The sequence below is a fragment of the Equus caballus genome, chromosome 27 (genome assembly GCF_041296265.1).
Source record: "Equus caballus isolate H_3958 breed thoroughbred chromosome 27, TB-T2T, whole genome shotgun sequence".
NCBI lineage: Eukaryota > Metazoa > Chordata > Mammalia > Perissodactyla > Equidae > Equus > Equus caballus.
The window spans coordinates 23,437,587-23,464,624 of NC_091710.1; the positions used below are offsets into that span (position 1 = coordinate 23,437,587).

Here is a 27,038-nt window from a genome sequence, read left to right on the forward strand (position 1 = left end):
TGGTGGTAAGTTCACGAGCTCCACTTAGGCTGCCAGAGGTTCACAGATTCTGATCCTGAGTATGGACCTAGCACTGCTCATCAAGCCATGCTGTGGCAGCAACCCACATAAAATAGAGGAAGATTGGCACAGATGTTAGCTCAGGGCCAATCTTCCTCACATACACACAAAAAAGAAAAAGAGATAAAAATGCTCCAGGGTCTATGTTCAGTTATATTCAGATCAGGCTCAGTAAGGGGCTATTTTCTCACCAATGCAAATTTGAACCCCAGGACACGCTGCTGCTTCAGTGTCAGGATTTTCATGTGTGGTATTGCTGTCTTATGTCTCCCATATACCTGTTTTGCTTCTGTCTTCAATTTATTTCTGATTTTACTTTTTAGAAGATAAAGTTTTACAATTTTGGAATAATTTTAGATTTACAGAAAAATTGCAGAGATGCTCCACAGTTCCCGTATATGTTCACTCAGTTTCCCTTAAAGTCAACATCTTATATAACTATGTTGATACATTATATTTGTGAAAACTAAGAAATTAGTATTGATGTATTAATATTAACAAAATTCAGGATTTATTTGGATTTTACCAGTTTTTCCGCTAACGTCCTTGTTCTGTTCCAGGATCCAGTCCAGGATCCTACCTTGCAGTGAGTTGTCCTGTCTCCGCAGTCTGCTTGGCTCTGTTTCTCAGTCTTTCCTTACTTCTTCATGACCTTGACAATTTTAAAGAATATTGGTCAGACATTTTGTAGAGCGTCCTTCAATTTGTATTTCTCTGATGTTTTCTCATGATTAGACTGAGGTTGTGAGTTTTGTGGAAGATTACCGCAGAGTTAAATACTGTTCTCATCACATCACAGCAGGGGGCACATGAAAGCAACTTGACTTATCACAGTGACGGTACCTTCCTATTTCAGTTTTGACCGTTCATTAAACCCTTTAACAACCTGCATTATTCTTATTTTGATTTGTATAGTCTTCCTGTTGCTTCTTAGTTTCCCAGATCCTGGAATGCTCATCTTTTCTGTGTTCTGATATTTGTGTCTTTTTGGGCTTTATGTGCTCTAAGTTTTCTTTTCATGATGCTCTAACTCTTGTTTTGCATATGTTCTCTTTTGCTGGATAAAATCTCATCAGTCAGGTTCACTGACCTACTGATGTTACAGCTTATTTCTCTCCATGTTTTAACTTGAGAACAGTAGTGATAGAGTCAGAAACAATACCAAATTTTGTTCAGTAATCTTCTGTTTGAAAATATAGGAAACGGGCAATACATTTTAGTAAAATGGTTAAAATAAATAATTTTTGTGCCTAGTGGAGTGAACTTCACTGATATTGAATACCTTACTCTCCCAGTGACTCCATCTGGATAGACACTGCAGGACAACACACAGTCTCTCCTTCAGAAGAGTTTAAAATTCAGTGACAAATAGATTTTTAACCCTTAGGTTGGGCTTATTTTTGTGGAAATAGTAAGAATGGCTTATATAATACATTATAATTTTTGATATATTGTTGCAGATTTTAAATCCTACGTAGTCTGAGACATTTTAATCAACAAATTTTAAGCACTGTTTGAAAGGATTAATTGATGTAAAATTGTTGTTTTGCTTCTTCTATTACATTTGTCCTCACTCTCAGTTGTTCTGGACTCTCTAGGAACAGATATCCTATATTATTCCAATAGATGAGAAACCATATACTGTGCACCTTAAGCAAAGGTAATTTTTTATTCTTTAGTTTTCCATTTTATTTTATTTATATGAATTTGTTTACTTATAATAAAAATTGAGTATTAAAAATTACGAATATAGTTGTTATTAACATTTTTAGTTGTTTCAGATGAATAGACGCTCTCCTGTGAATTAATTAAATTTTTGGTCTTAATGCCTCAAGTAGTCTTTTTTTAGGGTGGTTAGGAACGGAAAAAATAGTGACTCACCTCCTGAAGAAAAATCGATACAGTCTTAACTTAGCAGAATCAGCAGGGCCTTTATAATCAGGACAGGATATCACAACAAGAAGTAAACCTGTAACTGACTCTGTCAGTTAGGGTTTATCAGGGAGGCAGGGCCACCAGCAGGGATGTGGAATAAGGGATTTAATGTAGAAAATTAGATCATACACTATTGTGAGAGCTGGCGAAGTTTATGGAAAATAGTACTAGCTATGTGCCATCCTTCAGGGAATTGAGAAAATAATCAAAATAACTTTCCATAGGGTTTCATTCTCTGATGAAAACCCAGTTGAAAAAGCTTGGCTTGGAAGTAATTTGTGACTTGCAACAGGATAGTTTCAGTTAAATTTTGGGAGTAAAACTGAACTACATGGTATTAGGGAGAGGCAAATTGTGAGAAACCGAAAGTAGTAAGCTTAAATAACTTTTTCAAAACCATTCTAAGACAAAGAAAAAAGAGGAGGCTCAGATGAATGCTTTTAAGAAAGAAGAAATTAATTTTTTTAGCTGAGGAGAAGTTTCTTTTTTCCCTTTTTTTTTGGGGGGGGGGAGGTTAGCTCTGAGCTAACATCTACCACAAAATCCTCCTCTTTATGCTGAGGAAGACTGGTCTTGAGCTAACATCCATGCCCATTTTCCTCTACTTTATATGAGGGACGCCTACCACAGCACAGCTTGACAAGCTGTGTGTAGGTCTGCACCTGGGATCCAAACTGGTGAACCCCGGGTGGCCCAAGAGGAATGTGTGAACTTAACCACTGTGCCACCGGGCTGGCCCTGAAGAGAAGTTTCTTAAAAAGAGGTGTGTAAACAGTGATTAATTGTGTAAGATGCCAAAGAATGGCATTGAGTAAAAGAAGAGTTAACCTAATCCTAAATTCTTTTAGACAGAAGGGAAGAAGAATATGGTAAATAACAACCCAAAGAACTTTTCAAGTATATAAGAGGGAAAATGAGAAAACTCACATTGCATTTGAACATCTTATCAGGACTCTAAACAGTGAAACATTTGGACTGGAGCTTGGGAGATGGATAGAGCATGTGTATATTGTTTTAGGAAATTACCTGCATAATGATTATAACAGCATAAGACAATTAGGAAGCTATTGCAAATAGCTTATATGAGAAATAATGAGAAGCAGAACTATGACTGTGTAGAGGTGGGGACTTCTTTTTTGAGGCATACTGAGGTGGCAGGAAAAAGATTACCTAACAGATTAGAGATAGTGGTGGCAGAGAATTGGTGGGGGCATTGAAAGAGAAGGGGAACAGGTATGAGTCAGGGGAACTATGGGCTCATTTGTGGAGAACTTTGATATGAAGTACTTGTCGGATATCCCAGGAGAAACGTCCAATTGAGAGATTTAGTTTAGAACGTGAGAAAGAGGTGTGGGTTTCAAGGCCGTCTTTTTATATAGGTATAAACGAAGCACCATGAATGAACAAGATGCATCTATAAAGGTGAGGGTTATAAAAGGCCAGAAGGAAAAACAACCCAGAATTAAATGCCATGAAAACATTTAAGGAAAGAATCAAGGATCTGGATTGAAGGGACTTACAAAAGTAGACAAAGTTATGAGAGAAATCAGAAAGAAATGGTATGATTGAAGTTGAAGAGTAGATGATTTAAAAAAGGGGAATGTGGTCAACAATATGAAGTGCATCAGAGTAGTTTTACTTGACTTCAAGCTGCCTTTTGGATTTGACGACTACAGGGTCATTAGTAAGCTATATGAGATCACTTTTAGTGGGAGATTCCTGACAGAAGCTGGTCTGAGTGGTCTAGTTATGTTACATTGGATTGAGGAGTGAGCACAAGGTGAAGAAGCATAACTAAAATAGAATATTAAGTACAAGCAATTCTACCAGAGAAGGTTGAACTTAGACTTGTAGTTTCAGTACCTATGATCAGATTAATATGACGTTCACACAGCACGCTTCCACTTCATTATAGAGGTAATACATAGGCAAGGTAGTAAAATTTAGAAAGGAGGAAAGAACAATAAACTCTTGTAATCCTACATCCACTTCATATTTTTGTAAGTTTTAAAATGCTTTTCTCTCATCCTGTAGTCCCTTCTCCTTAATAAAGGAATCCATTAATATACGAAAATTATTTTGAGTAATTGCACATTGCTTTGAATAAAAATTACATATACGTCAAAAGAAACTACTACCTTTGTCAGGAGTTGACAGACTTTTTCTCTAAAGGCCCAGATAGTAGATATTTTAGGCTTTGAGGGCCATACTCTCTCTGTCAAAATGACTCCACTCTGCTGTTGTAGCATGAAAGCAGCCATAAGCCATACATAACAGAATGGGTCTGCCTCTGTTCCAACAAAATTTTATTTATGGAAACCGAGGTGTTTGAGGGTGTTAGTTTGCTGACTGCTGCTTTATATGTTTCAAAAAGAATAACTTTTTAAATTACCTCTCTTTTTTATATGCAGATTTTTTTTAGCACATAATTTTATGGCTTATTTGTATAAAGAAGGATCTATGAATTCTTATTCTTCAAATGTTCAGGTAAGGTTTAAGTTCTCTGTTTTACAGATTTTTTAAAACTTTTTACACTGAAAATACTTTCCTAATACAGAGGACTTTGTAGTCAGAGGGGATATAATTAGGGGATCCATTTATTGCCTCATTTTTACCATTATTAGACTTTCCCAGTCTTTTTTTATTGTGTAAGGTTCAGACATACAGCTTTATAATTCAACACCTGTATGCAGTACAAAGAGATCACCACCACAAGTCTAGTTACCATCCTTCAGCATACAGTTGATCCTCCTCACCAATTTCACCCACTTCCTCACCCCCTTCCCTCTGGTAACCACTACTCTCTTCTCTGTGAGTTTTTGTTTTATTTTGTTTGTTCATTTGTTTTGTTTTTTTAGATTCCACATATGTCTGAAATTGTATGTTATTTGCTTTTCTTGGTCTGACTTACTTCACTTAGCCTAATACCATCAAGGTACATCCATGTTGTCGCAAATGATATGATTTCATTATTGTTTTATGGCTGAGTAGTATTCCATGTCTTCTTTATCCAATTCATCCATCAGTGGGCTCTGAGGTTGTTGCCATAGTTTGGCTATTTTAAATAATGCCGCAATGAACATAGGTGTGCATATATCTTTTTGAGTTAATGTTTTTGTTTTTTTTTTTTGGATAAACACTCAGAAGTGGTATTACTGATTCATATGGTAGTTCTATTTGTAATTTTTAAAGAAACTTCCAAAGTGTCTTCCATAGTGGCTGCACTGATTTACATTCCCACCAACAGTGCACAGGGGTTCCCTTTTCTCCACATCTTTGCCAACACTTTTTTTTTAAAGATTGGCACCTAAGTTAACATCTGTTGCCAGGCTTTTGTTTGTTTGTTTGTTTCTTCTTCTCCCCAAAGCCTCCCAGTACACAGTTGTATATTCTAGTTGTAGGTCTTTCTGTCTCTGCTATGTGTAATGCCACCTCAGCATGGCTTGACAAGCAGTGCCAGGTCTGCGCCCAGGATCCGAACTGGCGAAACCCTGGGCCACTGAAGGTGGAGTGCATGAACTTAACCGCTGGGCCACAGGGCTGGCCCCAGCACTTGTTTTTTTTTTTCTTTTTGATAAGAGGCATTCTGACAGGGGTAAGGTGATAGCTCATTGTGATTTTGATTTGCATTTCCCTGATGATTAGTGATGATGAGCATCTTTTCCTATGCCCATTAGCCATCTGTATATCTTCTTTGGAAAAATGTCTGTTCACGTCCTTGGCCCATTTTTTAATTGGATTTTTTTTGATGTTGAGTTTATGAGTTCATTATATATTTTGGATATTAACCCATTATCAGATATATGATTTGCAAGTATCTTCTCCCATTTGTCTTTTTGTTTTGTTGATGATTTCCTTCACTGTGCAAAAGCTTTTTAGTTTGATGTAATCCCATTTATCTATTTTGTTGCCTTTGCCTGAGGAGACAGATCTAAGAAAATATCATTAAGACTGATGTCATGGATTAATTGATCATATAAGCGTGGATTTATTTTTGGGCTCTTTATTCTGTTCCATTGATCTATGTGTCTGTTTCTGTGTCAGTACCATACTGTTTTGATTACTATAGCTTTGTAGTATAGTTTGAAATCAGGGAATGTGATTCCTCCAGCTTTGTTCTTTCTTAAGATTGTTTTGGCTGTTCTTCTTTGGGATCTTTTGTGGTACCATACAAATTTTAGGATTATTTGTTGTAGTTCTGTGAAAAATGCCCTTGGTATTTTCATGGATTGCATTGAATTTGTAGATTGCTTTGGGTAGTGTGGACGTTTTAACAGTAGTTCTTCCAATCCGTGAGCACAGTGTATGTTTCACTTTATTTGTGTCACCTTCAGTTTCTTTCATCAATGTCTCACAGTTTTCAGAGTACAAGTCTTTTACCTCCTTGGCTAAATTTATTACTAGATATTTTGTTTTATTTTATTTTGAGGAAGATTAGCCCTGAGCTAACTGTTTTCTTCCTCTTTTTTCTGAGGAAGATTGGCCCTGAGCTAACATCTGTGCCCATCTTCTTCTACTTTATATGTGGGATGCCTGCCACAGCATGGCTTGCCAAGCGGTGCCATGTCTGCACCCAGGATCCGAACCAGCGAACCTTCCACCACCGAAGCAGAACATGTGCACTTAACTGCTGCACCATGGAGCCAGCCCCTAGATATTTTTTTTGATGCAAGTGTACATGGGATTGTTTTCTTAATTTCTCTTTCTGATAGTTCGTTATTAGTGTATAGAAATGCAACCAATCTCTTTTTTTAACATTTATTTTTTAATTGCAGTAACATTGGTTTATAACATTATATAGCTTTCGGATGTACATCATAATATATTCTGAATTCTGTGTAGATTACATCATGTTCACCACCCAAAAACTAATTATAGTTCATTCCCTCATATAACACAACCAATTTATGTATGTTAATTATGTATCCTGCAACTTTACTGAATTCACTTATTAGTTCTTAGAGTTTTTTGGTGGATTCTTTATGTATTCCATCTATAGTATCGTGTCATCTGCAAAAAGTGACAGTTTTACTTCTTTCATTCCAATTTGGATGCCTTTTATTTCTTTTTCTTGAGTAACTACTGTGACAAGGACTTCCAATACTATGTTGAATAAGAGTGGTGAGAGTGGGCATCCTTGTCTTGTTCCTGTTCTTAGAGGGATAACTTTCAGTTTTTCACTATTGTGTATGATGTTAGCTGTGTTATCATATGTGGCCTTTATTGTGTTGAGGTACTTTCCTTCTATACTCATTCAGAGTTTTTATCATAAATGGATGCTGAATCTTGTCATATGCTTTCTCTGCCATCCATTGAGTTGGTCATGGGATTTTTATTCTTCATTTTGTTAATGTGGTGTATCACACTGATTGACTTGCAGATATTGAACCATGCTTGCGTCCCTGGAATAAATCCCACTTCATTGTGGTGTCTGATCCTTTTGATGTATTGTTGAATTCAGCTTACTAATATTTTGTTGAGAATTTTTTCACCTATGTTCATAAGGGATATTTTGCCTGCAATTTTCTTTTTTTTGTGGTGTCCTTGGATTGACAATCTTTCCTTTTTTTTACCCCTTTCCCCTCCATCAATAAATCTTATGGATTCTCTCCTTCAGAGTTATATCCAGATCCACCTTCTTCCTTTGTCTCCATCCACTGATACCACCCCTTTTACAAGTAAACATCATATCTAGTTTGGATTATTGCCATAACTTCCTGAAAAACTTCCCTAGTTCCACAGCTTGCCCATCTCCTTAGTCAATTCTCAACATGGCAACCAGATAGATCTTATTGACACCTAGTCAGATCATGTGCTTCTCTGTTGAGAACCCTCCACTGGATGACCTCCTGTGGCTCTCAAAGTGAAAACCAAAGTCATTTCATTATCTTACAAACTTTATATGATCTGGTCCTCTTTACCTGTCTGACCTCATTTCCTGTTGTTTTCTACATTGCACATCTGTTCCAGCCACATGGATCTCTTTGTTCTTCTTCTTCTTCTTTTTTTTTTTGCTGAGGAAGATTTGCCCTGAGCTAACATCGGCTGCCAATCTTCTTTTTTGTTTTGTATGTGAGCTGCCACTATACAGTGTGGCCACTGATAGACAAATGGTGTAGATCCACGCTTGGGAACTGAACCTGGGTCACTGAAGAACTTTGCACTTCCTATGTCTTTTGACCCATATGCTTTCTGTTTACCAAGATACCCACATGTTTTTCTCTCTTATGTCATTCAAGTCTTTGCTCAAAACCACCTTACTAGTCCTTGACTAAACAGGGCAGGGCTTTTGGTCTGTTTTATGCACCGATGTATCCTTACTGCTTAGAAAGATGCCTAGCACATAGTTAGCATATAATAAAAATTTGTTTAGATATTAAATTTGACATCATGTTTTTTCATGGATGTATTGGATAGGACCATAAGTTTCCTTTTCTTGGTCCTTATCCTCCTCTTAGTTCCAACATAAAGCAGTGTGTTAATAAGAAATCTTACCTTGATTTCACAAAAATTTATAGCACAGTTGAATCTTTGGAAATCATATAATCTTCCATTTTTTTCTGTGGCGATGTTTACCATTTCTCTAGCTGAATTGTACTGTGGTCAGAGACCAAACTTTGTCTGATTTCAGTTCTTTAAAATTTGTTGTTGTGCTTCATGGCCCAGAATATGGTTTCATTTTTGTAAATGTTGCATGTTCTTTAAAAAGAAAGTGTATTCTACAATTTTTGAGTATAGTATTCTACCTATATTAAGTTATCAACATGCTGTTCAAATCTTCTGTATGCTCTGAATGTTTGATTTATCAGTTACTCAGAAATGTATGTTCAAAAATCTTTTACTATGATTATGCATTTCTCTCTTTTTATTATTCTTTCAATTTAGGCTTCATATACTTTGAAGCTATATTGTTAAGTCAATACAAATTTGTCATATTTATATCTTGCTGGTGAATTTGAAACTTATCATTATGAAATTGTGATACTTTCTCACTAGTGATGTTTCTTGCCTTTAAGTCTACCTTTCCTGGGTTAGCATAGCTTCAGAATCCTCCTTTTGGTTTGTGTTGGCATGGTATATCTATTTCCAGCTCTTCAATCTTCCTTTGCCCTTAAATACTAGATATATCTTTTCAGCAGAATTTTAGATTTTTAAAAACCTCAGATTCACAGTCTTTGCCTTTTAATTGATGACTTACATTTATATATTATAAAATAATTTTACTTAAAATATAGATAATGCTTTGGAAGCAGGGTGTAAAATAATAATCTCAAGTATTAATCTGAAAAGAGTAGTTAGTATAGCGAAAGCGGGAAATATGGGGAGACTTTTTTCTGAGTATTCATACTGATATAAACCACGTAGCCTGTGAAAAATATTCAGAAAGTTCTATTAAGTATAAAAGTAGGAAATCATTAGAAAGTTTTGTCAGTTCCTAAGTAACCACTTCACTTTTATTCTTTCCTAGACTCAATGCTACTACCAGGGACATATTGAAGGATATCCAAGTTCTGTCGTCACACTCAGCACATGCTCTGGACTGAGGTTATGTATTTTCTATCATTGATATGCGATCACCATATTTGTGATATTTGGCTGCAGTGAATTTATGTTTATACTAAGTGGGAGCTGGAAGAGGATTCCGTGTGGAGATTATTCAGTGGTATACTCCTCTGAACGTGTTTCTTTTCTTATTTCTCCTCACTTCCCTCACTGACCAGACACATTTCTAATGTCCTTGAAGGTTTAGATTTCCTGATCTCCTTGCTCTATATCTGTTTTTTTTCTTGACTATATAAATGAGGATTGATCGTGCTTGACTATAGAAAGTTAGAGGAACTAAATTTAGGAAAGCTTATTTTTTCAGCAAATAGAGTATTTTTGATACGTACCATGTACCAGCTACTAGCCTAGTGTTTGCTGATATAAATATAAATAAAGATAAACAAGGCATGCTTTTTCTCAAGGAAAATTGTCTTCAGAGAGAGAAGGCAAATTCTATATTAACAAGTCATTATTAATATAGTGCTCATATGTTTCCAGTAATATCACTATTTTAAATGCTCTAAGAATTGTAGAGTTTCCTCCTTAGTGCTTAGAGTTTTCGATTCTGTCAGTAAATTTTTCACCTTCATTTTGCAGTGTAGGATCCTTGTTTTTACAAAGAAATGTTCCTCAGTGCTTTTTACATGGAACTCTGAAATTTGGTTTTTAGGGAGTAGTCACTTGAACTGTTACCTGTATTCAGGGGAGAATAGTTATAAAAGTTGTTTACTCTTTAAAATCTAAGATTTTAATTTCTTATTCATATTATGTGCATAAACAAAATTAACGTTTTCATAATTACTGTTAAATTTTACTTTTATAAATGAGATTCCTTATTGTATGTCCTTTTGTTATACAAGCAATGTAATCATTTTTCAAAAGTAGTGCAAACTAGACAAAAATACATCAAAATTTCTATTCACTATTGCTTTCATTAAGTCTTGATTTGAAGGACAGGGGAATTATTTGACCACTTAATGCTGTGTACTTGTATACCTAGCGATGGATTACATAATTTCTGCTGTATTTATAACTATAAAGAAAATGAAATGAGAAGTTAGTTTTGAGGATTGGGGAAGATATTTTGTCTCTTCAGAGTCATCGCCAAAACATAAAGAATTTAGGTCTAAATACTGATCTCAAAAATGTTCTGTATCTTCTTTGTTGTTTTTGGATTCTGTCAGAGTTTTATGATATAGAATTGATTGCAAGCACTTACATTTTTATCCTTAATTTTACAGAGGAATACTGCAATTTGAAAATGTTTCTTATGGAATCGAGCCTCTGGAATATACAGAGGAATTTCAGCATCTTCTTTATAAATTAAGGAATGAAAACAATGGACTTGCAGTACTTACTGAAAATAACCGAGGCATAGAACAAAACCCAAGGGCCTATAACTTTTTTATAAGTGAAAAAGTGAGTTGTATATGCTTTATTACTACTTTCAAGGCAGTTATTGCTTTTAACTTATTTTTAAAAATGAATTTATTACCTGTTGTATAGCTGTAGCAAATATCCTTTCCTTGAGACCATGCTTGCCTTTTCTTAACCTTACAATTTCCTTTAAACATACATCACCTTTTTCTTCTTGCAACAATCTATCATTTTCTTTTTATGACCAGTTTTATTTTAATTCTTATTTGTCTGTTACATACTTATCTTTCTAAAAAATAACCAGTGTGTATTCAATATAAGCTTAAAATCTCAGTTCCTGCTTTTGTCTCTATGTTCCTGGAAATTATTCAATAAAGTCAATATTTATAAATGTTGCGTTCATAACCAAGGAGTCAACATTAGTTAAAATATAGATATAATTGAAATGTGGTAAACAAGATTGTCATGTATGGCCGTGTAAATTGTTCCATGTATACCCTGCATAACTGCATGTTTTAGTCTCCATTAAAGTAATTGTGAAGGAGAAAATTTTTGTGCCAGTAGAAGTGGCATAAATATGCATAGTTTGAACAAGAGGTATATGGCAGTGTTAGTGGTCCCAGTACATGTTCTACCCATCATCTGTCAGTTAAAAAACAAACAAACAAAACCCTCAGAATTTAGGTGAGCATGTAGGAAAAGACTACATTTCTCAGCTTCTCTTGCATCCATTTGGCACCATGTGACAAAGCTATGGCTAATAACTAATGGCTAATAAAGCCATAACTTTTAGTTATGGCTAATGACATGTGAGCAGGTGTAATATGTGTCACATCTGCATTTAATTCTCAAGGAAGGGAGCTTATCCTGTTTTCCTTTTCCCTTTCCTGCTGACTGCAGTGTGGACATGTTGATACATCATAGTTCACAAGGATGAGGATGGTACCAAACGTAGCAGAGCAGTGAGGTAGAATGAGCCTCACTCCTGAAGCATTTACAAGACCAAACCACCATACCTCTTCAGACTTTAATGTGAGAGAGAAATAAACTCCAGTATTGTTTAAGCCACCATTATTTTTATGTCTCTGTTATAGCTTCTAATCCTATATCCAAAATAATAGAGGACTGAAATGGACTATGAAATGTATGTGCAGCACCAAAGTATTCAGTGCTATCAGATATAGGCATATAATTTAAAATGAAATTTTAACTGAATACTAAAAATTTTCTTTTCCTTCTAAGGATTTAGGAGGGTAATTGACAGTGGCTTGGATTACCCAGTATGGTAGACAGTGTTGGTGCTCTGCCCAGATCCCCTCAGATATTTTTTTACCATATTTTTGTGGATATAGGGGAGGAGGGTGGGACACCTTGTGTTTGGTTGTGCTTTTGCTTTTAACGCCTAGATCTGTGACTCTTTTTAAAAATTTATAGCTAAAATTTTTTCTTCCAGTTTTATTGTGATATAATTTTCATATAACATTTTATTAGTTTAAGGTGTACAACATAATGATTTGATATATGTATATATTGTGAAATGACCACCACAATAACTAGTTACCATCTATCAGCATAGTTAGAAATTTTTTTTCTTGTGATGAGAAATTTTAAGATTTACTATTTTATATATGTCGACTTTAAACGTTCACCACTTGATCATAGTGTATGATAATTTTAATGTATTATTGAATTTGATTTGCTAATAACTTGAGAATTTTTGTGTCTTGTTCAGGGCTATTGGCTTTTAATTTTCTTTCCCTGTGACTCTTAGTTTCGATCTTTTCTATCTTCTTTTTAGTCTCTATTTCATTTATTTCTGCTCTGGTCTCTATTGTTTCCTTCCTTCTACTAACTTTGGGCTTCATTTGGTCTTCTTTTTCTAGCATCTTGAGGTATAAAGTTAGGTTGTTTATTTGAAATCTTTCATCTTTCTTGATGTCGGCATTTATTGCTATGGACTTCCCTCTTAGAATTGCTGCATCCTGTCGACGAAAATAATCCATAACCAATCTATGAATGAAAATTTGGGTGAGTTTATTCTGAGCTAAAATGTGAGGATTATAACCCGGGAGAGTCCTTCCACAAAGGAACAGAGCACTCCAAAGAAATGGGGTCATCCAAGGTGGTTATATACCCTTAAAGAGGATGCTTCACATATGATTGAAGTGTCCCTTTTACAATAGTCATGAGACTGCTCTGTCGGCACAGAGATTGATGGAAACAGCAGATAGGTCTGCTGTCTCGGTGAACACAGCAGCGTGGCAGCTCTGTTGTCTCGAGCCGGGTGGTCACAGGTGAGCTCTACAATCAGTTCCCAGCCTAAGGAAAGATGCTTAATCTTTAAGGAAATGCCAATGTTGGGAAGGGGAGGGACTTTGCACTTTTAATCTCAAGGGCCTTTGTTCTTGTCTTAGGAAATGTCTAAGCAGATATACAATGCATGCTCAATGGCCACAGTCAGGTCCTTTTGGAAAAAAACAAAGTCAGGCCAAAATAGGTTTATACCAAATGGCTTCTTCATATAATCCAATATATCCTATTGCTTGCCATTTCAATTTGTCAATCCCTCAAGTTTTTGTATGTAGTATTTCCATTTTCATTTCTCTCAAGGAATTTTTTATTTCTCTTTTGAATTCTTCTTTAACCCATTGGTTGTTCAGTAGTATGTTGTTTAATCTCCATATATTTATGAATTTTCTGTTTTCTTCTCACAATCGATTTTTAGTTTCATACTATTGTGGTCAGAAAAGACGCTTGATATTATTTAAATCTTAAATTTATTAAGGTTTGTTTTTTTCCTAACTTATGATCCATCCTGGATAGTATTTCATGTGTGTGTGAAAAAAATGTGTGTTCTTTTGCTTTCGGATGAAATGTTTCACCACTTGATCATAGTGTATGATAATACATAGTGTGGTCTATTGTGTTGTTTGTGGCCAATGTTTCCTTATTGATTTTCATCTGGATGGTCTATCCATTGATGAAAGTGGGGTATTAAAGTCCCCTATTATTATTGTATTGCTGTCTACTTCCCCCGTTAGGTCTGTTTATATATTTAGGTGCTCCTATGTTGGGTGCATAAATATTTGCAAATGTTATATCTTCCTGTTGGATTGATCCCTTTAACATTATATAATGACCTTCTTTATCTCTTATTAGTCTTTGTTTTAAAGTCTGTTTTGTCTGATAGAAGTATAGCTTCCCCAGCTTTCTTTTGGTTTCCATTTTCATGGAATATCTTTTTCCACTCCTTCACTTTCAGTCTGTGATTGACCTTACATCTGAAGCAAGTCTCTTGTAGGCAGCATATAGATGACTCTTGTTTTTATATCCATTCAGCCACTCTTTCTCTTTATTGAATAATTTAATCCATTTACATTTACATTCCCAGAAAGATTGGGCTACTCAATCTATTTGCTTTCTGCTGTGCTCTGGGGCTCGTAGCCAGATAAGAACTCTTTCTCTGTTGCTGTCCTGTGGGAACTGGGAGCTAAGCCTCACTGGCCACAGGAACCAGGTGACCTACTGATGTCCTCTGGGTGGCAGCCACAAAAGTTAGGGTGCCAGCTGAGTGTAAACCTCCTTTCCAAGAGATAGTAGTAACCTGAAGCAAGGAAGAGGGAGTGCTCAAAGATTGTACCCTCCTGCCTCGTCTTTGGAGAGTATTTCAGTAGGCCCCTGAATTGTGTTAAATTTGATGCCTCCCCAGGCTGATGCTTTAACATAAGCAAATAAGCCTCTCACAGAAAGTCTGGGCTCTTTTTAGTCAGCTGCCTTTGTGCTGGGTCCTGGGGTTGGTAAGTCTGTACGTGCAAACTCTTTAAGAACTGTTTATCTGTTATCTTGTGGATGCGAGCAGTATTGGTCATCAAAGCTAGACGTTTTGGGTGCTCCTCTCTCAGGTGCAAGTCTTAACAGTGAGGTGCCAGATATGAGGTTCAAACCATTCGCTCCTTAGGGAGAAGCTGGGGTTTTCAATTCCTTCCTGATTGTGGATCACCCTTCTGGGGCTAGAGTTTATGATGAGATTGTGACTCAGCTTCTACTACCCATGTGAATCAGCAATTCAACTTCTGGGTGTTTATCTAAAGAAAAGAAAAATACTGACTTGAAAAGGTGTGCACCACATGTTCTATGCAGTATTATTTACAGTAGTCGAGATATTGAAACATCCTAAGTACCCATTGATGGATGAATGGATAAAGAAATTGCGGTGTATATATATATACAAAATGGAATATCATTTAGTCTTAAAAAAAATGAAATGTTGCCATTTGCAATAACATGGATGGATCTCAAGGGCATTATGCTAAGTGAAATAATGTCAGAGCAAGACTAATACCATATGATCTCTCTTACATGTGGAACCTAAAGGAAAAAACACCAAGCTCCTCGATACAGAGACCAAGTTTGTGGTTTCCACAGACAGCATTGGTGGCAGAAGGTGGGCAAAATGGGTGAAGGGGGTTAAAGGTAAAAAGCAAAAGCAAAACAAAACAATGCCAGTGACAGTTTGACTGATTTACCATTATGTTGTCAGAGCTAACCTGCTTTTCATAGTGGGTGAGTAAACAATATTTGCTAGTCAACTTTTGGTTTAAAAACAACAACAAAAAACCTCTTCATTGTATATTTTGTATTAAACATGGGGAGTGGGAATTGTATGCTGCAAAAATAGCCTATAAAACCTATTTGTTTCAAAAGTAAAATTTATAATAAAAATACTTTCAATTTTATGATTTCTTCTTTGACCCATTGGTTAAGAATGTTTTGTTTAATTTCCATGTATTTTTTAATTTTCCAATTTTTTTTTTCTGTTATTGATTGCTAATTTCATTCCATTGTGGTCAGAGGAGATACTTTATATGGTTTAACTCTTTAAAAAATTTATTGACTCATTTTGTGACCTAACATATGGTCTACCCTGCAGAATATTCCATGAGCACTTGAGAATAATGTGTATATTCTGCTGTTGTGTGAAGCATTTTGTATATGTCTGTTAGATCTCTTTGGTTTATAGTGCTGGTGAGGTCCTCTATTTCCTTCTTGATCTTCTGTTTAGTTGTTTTATCCATTAATGAAAGTGGGGTATTGAAGTCTCCAACTATTATTGTAGATCTCTCAATTTTCCCCTTCAGTTTTTTGCTTCAGATATTTTGGGGCTCTATTTTTAGGTATGTATATGCTTTTAATTGTAGATTTTCATAGATAGATCCATTTATCAATATATAATATCCTTCTTTGTCTCTTTTAAATTTTTTTGGCTTAAAGTATATATACTTTTTCTGATATTACTGTTGCCATCTCAGTTACTATTGGTTACTTTTACATGGCATATCTTTTTCCATGCTTTCAGTTTCAACTTTTTCTGTCTTTGGATCTAAAGTTAGTCTCTTTAGACAGTATATAGTTGGATCATATTTTTTGATCCATTCTGCCAATCTCTGTCCTTTAATTGGAGAGTTTGATACATTTACAATTAAAGTAATTAATGACAAGGAAAGATTTACTTCTATTTTATCATTTTCTATATGTTTTATATATATTTTTGTTCTTCAATTATGCCATTACTGCTTTCTTTTGTTTATTTGATTTTTTACTTGTGTATTGTCTTGATTCCCTTCTCATTTTTTTCTGTATATTTTTAGTTAATTTCTTAGTGCTTACCCTAGACATTATAATTAACATCTTAAATTTATAATAATCTTGGTTTTAATTAATGTCAGTTTAGCATTCATAGTTTACAAAAATCTCTGCTCCTATATATTTCTAATCCCTTTATGTTGTTGTTGTCATAAATCATATCTTTACACATTGTACTCTCATTAAAATTAATTTATAATTATTTCTTTATGCATTTGGTTTTAAATAGTATGAGAAAATAGAGGAGTTACAAGCCAAAAAGATAATAATACTGGCTCCTATATTTACCAAAGTAGTCCCATTTAATGTGTTCTTTATTTCTTTGTACAGCTTTGAGTTACCTAATGCACTTTCATTCTGGCTTGAGAGACTACCTTTGGTATTTATTGAGGATAGTGTATTAGGGCTATCAAAACAAAGTACCTCAGACTGGGTGATTTAAACAACTCAAATTTATTTTCTCACAGTTCTGGAGGTAGAGATCTGAGATCGAGGTGTTGGCAGGGTTGATTCCTTCTGAGTCCTCTCTGTTTAGCTGTAGAGGGCTATCTTTTCCCTGTGTCTTTACATGGTCTCCCTTCTGTATGTGTCTTTATCCTAATTTTCTCTTTGTATAAGGGTATCAATTATGACTAGGGAACACTCTAATGACCAAACTTAATTACTTCTCTAAAGGCCCAACCCCAAGTATAGTCACTGGTGGTTAGGACTTCAGTGTATGAATTTTGAGAGGAGACAGTTCAGCCCATAACTGGCAACTCTACTAGCAACCAACTCCCTTAGTTTTTGGTTATCTGGGAATGTCTTAATTACCCTTAATTTTTGAAGATTAGTTTTATTAGATGCAAAATTCTTGGTTGACGGTTTTTTCTTTCAGCACTTTAAATGTCATCCCACTGCTTCTTGCCTCCATGGTTTCTAATGAGAAATTGGATGTTAATATTTTTGAGGATCCTTTGTTCATGATGAGTTGCTTTCTACCTTGCTGTTTTCAAAATTCTGTCTTTATCATTGGCTTTTGACAGTTTGATTTTAATGTGTGTTGGTGTGGATACTTTTGAATTTACCCCACCTAGAGTTTTTCAAGTTCCTTGGATGTGTAGATTCATGTCTCTCAACAAATTTGGAAAGTTTTCACCCATTAGTTATTCGAATTTCCTTTCTGCTCCTTTCTCTTTCTCTTCTTCTGGGGACACCTATTATGCATATGTTGATATTCTTGATGATGTCCCACAGGTCTCTTAGACTCTGTTCATTTTTCTTATTCTTTTTTAATTCTGTTCCTCATACTGAATAACCTTGATTGATTTCTTTGTTTTTTAGGAAGATTAACCCTGAGCTAAGTTCTCTTCTTTTTTGCTGAGGAAGCCTGGCCCTTAGCTAACATCCGTGCCCATCTTCCTCTACTTTATATGTTGGATGCCTACCACAGCATGGCATGCCAAGCAGTGCCATGTCTGCACCTGGGATCTGAACTGGTGAACCCCAGGCTGCCAAAAAGCAAAATGTGCGAACTTAACCACTGCACCACTGGGCCGGCCCCGATTGATTTGTTTTGACATTTGAATTTTCATTTTTGTTACTGTATTTTAAGCTTCAGAATTTCTCTTTTATTATTCTATATTTTTATTGTTATTCTTTACTTGGTGAGACATCATTCTTCTCATTTCCTTTAGTTCTTTCTCCATGGTTTGCATCTTTGCCTGTTAGTCCAATGTCTAGGCTTCCTTAGGAATAGGTTCTGTTTCTTTCTTTCCCTGCGAATGGGCCCACACTTTCTTGTTTCTTTGCATGCTTCAAATTTTTTTGTTGTGAACTAGACATTTTGAATATTACAAAGTGGTAACTCTAGAAATCAAATTTCCCACCCTTCTCATGGTTTGCCATTCTTGCTTATTGTGGGTTGTAGTTTGTTTGTTTAGTGATTTTTCTGAACTATTTTTGTTATAGACTATGATTTGTTTCTAAATCTATTTTCCGTTAATGGTCAGCTAATGAATTGATAGAGATTTCCTTAAATGACTGTAACCAACAATAAAAATGATAAGAACAACAAACTCTTCTGGTTTTTGCAGTTTGCCTCTGTGTGTGGGCATTCCTGCAATGCTTAGCCTGCTCATTTACAACTCTACCTTAGCCTTTACTCTTGTTTGCACAGTACCTAAAGGTCAGTCAGAGGAGAATGCCCGGCACCTTCTCAACACTTTACTAAGCCTGTATCCAGCCCTGGGCTTGTGTGACCTTTTAGATTTCCTGGTATATGCTGAAGCTTTTCATAGCCTTTACTCCCACACGTATCTCCTCCCTCAGCCTCTTCTTCCCTAGGCTTTTCAGTGTGCCTGTTGTTTGTCCTATCTGTTATCCCTTGTGTCAGGTAGCTGCAGCTAGTGTTTTGGGCTTTAAATGCTTTTGACAAACACCAGCTGGGTACCCACTCTAACCCAGTGAAAGTTCCAAGATGAGAAGACAGAGGCAAATCCTTGAGTCCATCCTTTGGGAGACACTGGACAGCTCAACACACAACTGTAATTCTTTGAAAACAAATTTGGTATTGCTACTCTGGCACCAGTAAGCCACATCAGGAGCAGGGGCCACCATCCTCATGACTGCCACTGACAGTGGAGGATGTGATGGCACATGGGTAAATTCAAACAGCACAGTGCTCTCTTACAGAAATTCAGTAGCTTCCTTCTTCATGAAGCGTTCTCCTGGTTTTGGCTGGGGCAATGGGTGTGAATGGGCCCCTCGTTTCTTATCTAGCAGGCTGGCTCAGGCTTTTACAAATGGTGTTTAAATAGGGTTCTGAGAGTAGGAGTAACTGTATGCAAGGCTTCCTGAGACTCAGACTCAGAACTGGCAAACCGGGATTTCCACTGCATTAATTGGTTAATGCAAGTTACAAGGCCCAACCTATACTGAAGTGAGAGGAAATAGGCTCATCTCTTGATGGGAGGCACTGCAAAAAATGTAAAGGTTTAAAAAAATCTTCCACACCTAAATAATTTGTAGAGCAGAAGTTTAATTTATTTCTGACATGCAGATGAAATAGATGGTTAGACATGCTATTTCTTTTATTCTTAGCTGTGGATCTAATGAAGGTTATATAGCTTCACAACCAATGTTCTTATAACTTAAGTCCATTGCCATGAAACTTAAAACACTATATATTGATATTAACCAATTGTAAAAAGCAAACACCCTAGCATATCCTGTAAGTGCTGTGGTAAAATGGATTGAATGCTTAAAACGTAAGACCTTAAATAGTAAAACTTGTAGAAGAAAACATAAGGAAAAAACTTCTTGACATTGGTCTGGGCAATGATTTTTTTGATATGACACCAGAAGCACAGGCAAAAAATGCAAAAATAAGCAAGACTACGTCAAACTAAAAAGCTTCCGCACAACAAAAGAAACAGTCGACAAAATGAAAAGACAATCTACAGAATGGGAGAAAATAGTGGAAACTGTATAGCTGATAAGAGGTTAATATCCAAAATATATAAGAAACTCATACAACTCAATAGCAAAAAGAAATAACAAGATTTACAACTGGCAAAGGACCTGAGTAGACATTTCTTAAAAGAAGACATACAAATGGCCATCAGATATATGAAAAGGTAATCAACATCATTAATCATCAGGGAAATGCAAATAAAAGACAATAGTGAGATATCACCTCACGCCTGCTAGGATGGCTGTTACCAAAGAAGACGAAAGATAACAAGTGTTGGCGAGGATATGGAGAAAAGGGAACAATTGTACACTTTGGTTGAGAATATAAATTTGTGCAGCCACTATGGAAAACAGTATAGAAGTTCCTAAAAAAATTTAAAATGACCTGTCATATGATCCAGCCATTCCACTTCTAGGTGTATGTTCGCAGGAAATGAAATCAGTATCTTGAAGAGATATCTGCACTCTCTTGTTTGTTGCAGCATTATTCATAATAGCCAAGATATGGAAACAACCTAACTGTGAGTTGAAGAATGAAGGATCAAGAATCAAGATAATGTGACATATATGTATAAACTTACACAATGGAATATTATTCAGCCTTAAAAAAGAAAGAAATGCTGCCATTTGTGACAACATGGATGAACCTGGAGGGTATTCTGCTAGGTAAAATAAGCCAGATACAGAAAGACAAATGCTCTGTGATCTCACTTATGTGTGAAATCTAAAGTAGTCAATCTCGTAGACGCAGAGAGTAGAATGGTTGTTGCAAGGAGCTGTGGAGAAGGAGACATGGGGAAATGTTGGTCAAAGGGTACAAAGTTCTAGTTATGCAAAATTATTAAGTTCTGGAGATTTAATATACAGTAAAGTGACTATAGTTAACAATACTGTACTATAAACTTGAAATTTGCTAAGAGGGTTGTTATTGCAGGCTCCCCCAACCCCCCAAACACACACAAACAAAACGGTAACTATGTGAGGTGGATACATCAGTTAGCTTGATGGTGGCAATTATTTCACGATGTATATGTTTATCAAAATTTCAAGTCTTACACTTTAAATATGTGTAATTTTTATTTGTCAATTATGCCTCAATAAAGGTGGGAAAAAGATCGTAAAAGTTCAAAATAGATAATTTATGGAAGTTTTTGTTTTTAAATGCTGTTTTTCTTCTTTCTAGTCAGAATCAGCTGTTCCAGATTTAATTCCTCTTTATCTAGAAGTGCATATTGTGGTGGACAAAGTTTTGGTATGTGTTTTGCTTATTCTTTGCTTTTAAATATTTGGTGTGAATGTGTGATTATCTCTGGCTAGAAAAGAACTTAAGGATTCCGATCTTCTTACTAATATGTCATGGAGAGAAAAGTGGAAATATGGAAATATTTGCAAACTGAAAAACCATATATTCAAAATTACACTAGTTCTCTCAGAAATGTTTTGTTTGAAATCTTTACATAACAGTCCTGCATAACAAAATGATTTTTTTGCTGTTACTTTACATCATTAGGACCTCTCTAAATTCATGGTGTTTTTTAATAGTGATATTGTTTTAAGTGAATTCTTTAAGCTTTTAATTCTTGTTTTAGGGCACTTGAAGAGCAGTATGCAGTCTGGGGAATGTTTTGCCACATACAATATTTATTGGCACAAAAGTGATGATAGGGTAACTGTTTATGAGAACTGTTTACATTAATGTGTCGAGATTTATTTTAGTAGTTTTTAATGGTGCACCTATTCTATCCTGTTGTTTACCTGATCTAAACGTACCTCTAGATCTCCAATTCCCATAAACAATTTGAAGATCTCTGAACTTTAAAACCTTGCGATGATAACTTAGTTTGTACTCAACCAGGTGTGGCTTTATTTCACCTATATTTCAAAGATCTCAGAAAACAGGCAAATATATGCTTTCCAGATTTTGCTCTGATGATAAACATTTGATTGTCACACCTATGGAATACCACAGAGAATACGAATGATACTCATCACCAATTCTATTTGTAGGATCGTATAGCTCGTCGGAAAGCTAGAGTTGAGGATCAGAGACAGGTGAGATTTGGAGAAGGATATGAAAATACTTTATTAGCTTGTAGGGAAAAGAGTGAAGGGAACATTTAAGAGAAAGCTCAGGTATTTCTAGTAAAGATGACTAAATTTCCAGGGAATATTTTGGATTATGAAAATCGTTTTTTTCAGGATTATGTTACAAATTTTTAGTTGTTTTAAAAGCTCTTGTCCAAATTTCCAGGTCTTCCAGCCATATAATACTGATTAAATATCCCCTTTCCATGTTCTTATGCATATTTTCATATTCTTTAATATCAAGCCAGCTATGACATCTGTGTTACTAGATGTCAGGCATATAAAGAAGAACAATAGTGATATTGTATTCAGTGACTTCACAAATTTTAAATCCACAATAGTAGCCTAGTGATTTCAGTGCCATGATAGAGGGAAGAATATGGTACAATAAAAACACAGTCCAATAATGTAGAAAGACATGGAAACACACAGTTGTAACTTGGGGTACTATAAGATAATGCAAGTAGGTGTTTTAAAATGTAGGTTTTATTATTATTCAGGTATGGTAAGGCCAACAGATAAGGAGATGATTGCTATTGGAAGGATAGTTTATTATTCAGAGTTCCAAAAAGGAGAGGGCACACCACATCATGCAGAAACCGCATAGGGGAGAAACAGGGTAGGTCAGGAGACAGAGAGAGCAAGGGGAAAACATGAGCAAGGAGCCTTGATTGTGGTTTCTGTGGGAAGGAACGGGCAAGGCAAGGTAAACGGGTTCAGACTAGGCTAGTTTCAGTGGATTCTGGGGTGTAGGGGTTGTCTCTGGTTGTCTGGTACCTGGCCCTTGGGTGATTAGGGCAGGGGAACAATGGCTTGGAGTATAAGAGCCTGATAATGGAGGTGGTTGTGGGTTGGATTCTGGATTGATTAGTTGGGTAACAGGGGGAGGGTAGGACCAGGGAAGACTTTGTGAAAAACCTTCCTTTGCAAGGGCAGATAAGTATGAGAGAAGGTTCTTTTCAGAAAACTGCAAGAATTTTAGTATGATTAATACACAGGATTGAAGAAGGGAAATGGAAAGAAATGAAGAATTGACATGATATTTGAATTTTATCCTCAACGTGATGGAGAGTCATTGATAGATTTTGAGCAGGGGAGTGACATGTTCATGTTTTCATTTTAGAATCCTAATTTTTGTAGAAGTGTAGGGACTGGATTGCTGGTGGGAAAATTGGAGAAGGAAGAACAATTTAAGAGACTATTGAAGTAATTAAAGTAAAAATTTATAAATTAGTAGTATTAGGAATAGAAAGAAAATGACACTTTTAAAAGTTACTGATGAGGTTGAATTACAAAGACTTGTAAATTGATTTGATTTATTCATTCATTTAATAAATTTATTGAGCATCATCTAGATGCCAGTTAGTGTTCTATTTACTGAGGACACAGCAGTTAATAAAACAGAAAAAGTTATGCTGTTATGGAACGTGTAGTATAATAAGTGTGGGAGGTCATAGATAATAATACTGTTCACTAAAGTACTGGAAATGTAAGTAGGAGCAGATTTTTGGGGGAGCCTGATGAGTTTAGTTTTGGATGTGTTTAATTTGAGGGTCCTCTGGAGCATCCAAGGGATGGTGTTCTCTAGAGAGATGATTTATAGATATGGAATTTGACATTGGCACATTCCACAGAGCTTATTCAGATTTCAGCAGTCATATGTACACTCTTTTGTGTGTTTTTCTGTAGTTTTATGTGATAGTATCACATATGTAGCCTTGTGTAACCACTAACACAATCAAGACACTCAACAGTACATCACCACAAGACTCTCTTACATTATCCCTTTATAGTCATACCCATCTCTCCCCCCTTTGCTATACTTTTTTACCTCTGGCAATCACTAAGCTGTTCTCCATCTCTGTGATTTCGGGTATGTTGTATAAATGCTATCATGTATTATGTATCCTTTTGAGGTGTTTTTTATATTCAGTATTATTTTCTTGAGGTTTATCCAAGCTGTTCCATATATCACCAGTTCAGTTCCTTTTTTATTACTGAGTAGCATATTATGGTATGGTATGAATGTACCACAATTTATTTAACCAGTTAACCTTTGAAGGACACATAAACTGTTTCCAAGTTAGGGCTATTATGAATAAAGATATTGTGAACATTCACTTATAGGATTTTGTCAGCATCAGTTCTTATTTCTCTGGAATAAATGCCCAGGAGTACAATTGCTGGGTCATATGATACGTTCATTATTTGTTTTGAAAGAAGCTGCCAGGGCCAGCGCGGTGGCACAGTGGTTAAGTTTGCACGTTCCGCTTCTCGGTGGCCTGGGGTTCACCCGTTCGGATCTCGGGTGTGGACATGGCACCGCTTGGCACGCCATGCTGTGGCAGGTGTCCCACATATAAAGTAGAGGAAGATGGGCACGGATGTTAGCTCAGGGCCAGGCTTCCTCAGCAAAAAGAGGACGACTGGCAGTAGTTAGCTCAGGGCTAATCTTTGTCAAAAAAAAAAAAAAAGAAAGAAGCTGCCAAACTACTTTCCAGAATGGCTATACAATTTTACATTTCCACCAGTATGTATCATTGAGCCAACTTATATTCACTTTTCGTTACTGTCTTATTTTGAACTGTTTTAACCCCAAAGCAGCCTCAAACCTCTGAGAGTAGATGGAGAGTAAATCTTAAATATATTACATAACAAATTGTGTTTAAAATTAATTTTGTTTTTCAGTATGATTACTTGGGCTCTGATAGCATGATTATAACAAATAAAATCATCGAAATTATTGGCCTTGTAAATTCGGTAAGTATTGTCCTTTTCATACTAGTTAGAAAGACTCATCCTGGTTTTGAGTGATAATTTGCATGAGTTTGCTGTGGCATTGCATTATAATTAAGTCATCCGTATAAACTGAGTGAGGATTTGTTGAGACATTGAATTTATTTCGTGGTTATGGTAAAATAACATAAAGATTAATTTTTCATCTATTTATCTCTTCTGTTTTTAGATGTTTGCCCAATTTAATGTTACTGTTGTGCTGTCATCATTGGAGCTGTGGTCAGATAAAAATAAGATTTCTACAGTTGGTGAGGCGGATGAATTACTGAGTAGATTTTCAGATTGGAAAAAGTCCTATCTTACCCTAAGGCCTCATGATATTGCATATTTATTCATGTAAGAATAATGTTTGAGTATTCTTAGAAAGAAAACAAAAATCTGTGACAATGGAAGTTGCTTAATTTTAGGGAATTGTTATTCGTTTCTCACTATTTACACTTTGACCATTACGTGCTTTATTCAGGCCTTGTGCTCTCTTTCTGGTTGTCAGAGAATAAAAAAAGGTTCCTAAAATTTATTTCTATGCTTATCAACCTTTTACGAATGGAAGATTGGGATTTGAAGAGGTTAAACTATCTCAGGACTCTCGGATCTAGTGGTGTATCTAGGGTTTGAACTTACAGTTTGTTAACTCCAGAGCCCATAATCTTAACCATTACATAAAGAGATGGGTTTTATCTTGTGAAGTTTATATTTTTGTTGTTTTCGATCAAAGGCTTGATAAAATAGGTTAAAAATATTTTACCCTAATAAATTTTCCTCATTATTTTTAAATGTTAGTTTTCTAATGATCAATTATAAGTCTATATTCATAATTTTATTCATATTAAATTTATTAGCAATTATAATCAGCAAATGTCTTTCAATAAATCTGTATATATGTATTTTTTGAGTTGGCAAACATTCGTTTCCTTTTGCATATGCGAGATTAATCTTTTCCCACATCTCTGCCAATAATAAGTGTTATTGCACTTTTCATTCTTTGTTAGTCTAATGGAAATAAATTGATTTAGTGTTTTTTAATTTGCTTTTCCAACGACTAGTAGATTTGAGCAACTTTTCATATATATGCTTCTTGATCATTTGGATTTGTCCTTCTGTAATTGCCTTTTCATGTTACTTGACTATTTCCTTGTAATTCATAAGGGTTTATTGAATGTTTAGATATTAATCCTTTGTTTATCTGTATCAAAAACACTTTTTCCATATCTATAGTTTTTCTATAGATATTAAAAACTTTTTTCCTACATAAAATCTTTTATGTTTTATAGGGGTAATTTGTTAATCTTTTGTTTTTTACTTCTGGATTTTCTGTTTGGTGAAGATCTCGCCCGGCTCTAAATTTAGTCAGCTAGATTATTTTTGGAGGGATTATTATTATTACTTTTATAATTTTTGGAGGGATTAATATTATTACTTTTTATAAGTAAGTCATTGATACGTTTTCAGCTAATTTTTATATAATACAAAAGTGAATTAAAATTTAATTTTCTGCCAGATTGATAGCCAGTTTTGCAATAAATTTAACTACCACTTTGTCGTGTGTTTGTTAAATTCCACAAACAATCTGTTGGAATTTTTAAAGAGATTAAAGTAAATCTGTATATCAGTTTGGGGAGAACTGACATGTTTACAATGTTGAGTCTTCCAATCCATGCAAATTTATAACACTGAATATTCTAGTCATTGATTATCGTATATCCCTCCATATTTTTAAGGCCTTCATTAAGTCTTGCAGAAAAGCTTTATAGTTTGTAGTATACTTTCTTTATGTTATCTGGAAGAGGTCTTCCAGATAACTGTGAGATTTATTTCTTGGTATTTAATATTTTTTGTGCTAATATAAATATATTTTTTAACTTTTGACCACATTTTTCAAGATATATAGAAATGTAACAGATTTTTGTAAGTGCTAAATTCATGTTTTTAAATTAATAGACATTATTTTTAGAAGAGTTTTAGTTTTACAGAATAATTGAGCAGAAAGTCTAGAAAGTTGCTGTATATTCCCTCTCCCTCCCCACCCCCACCACAGTGCTCCCTATTATTAACGTCTTGCATTGGTGTTGTTCATTTGTTGAAACTGATGAACCAATATTGATACGTTATTAAACTAAAGCCCATAGTTTACAGTAGAGTTCACT

General features: G+C 35.3%; 1 protein-coding gene across 49 annotated transcripts in view; it reads left to right on the plus strand.

Moving 5' to 3' along the window:
- ADAM32 (ADAM metallopeptidase domain 32) overlaps positions 1–27,038 on the plus strand; it is a 237,553-nt gene that overhangs the window by 40,135 nt on the left and 170,380 nt on the right. For 43 of the 49 annotated variants that reach the window (XR_011433231.1, XM_070252977.1, XM_070253004.1 and 40 more), the window contains 7 exons: positions 1,659–1,720; positions 4,407–4,482; positions 9,464–9,540; positions 10,782–10,959; positions 21,197–21,265; positions 24,787–24,858; positions 25,064–25,230. Coding sequence is in view for 48 of the 49 variants with exons in the window: in XM_070252977.1 (XP_070109078.1) it covers positions 1,659–1,720; positions 4,407–4,482; positions 9,464–9,540; positions 10,782–10,959; positions 21,197–21,265; positions 24,787–24,858; positions 25,064–25,230 (701 nt within the window). In the remaining variant the exon portion in view is untranslated. The remainder of the gene's footprint in view (positions 1–1,658; positions 1,721–4,406; positions 4,483–9,463; positions 9,541–10,781; positions 10,960–21,196; positions 21,266–24,786; positions 24,859–25,063; positions 25,231–27,038) is intronic. The other 6 variants (XM_070252987.1, XM_070252963.1, XM_070253006.1 and 3 more) reach the window with 2 other exon arrangements.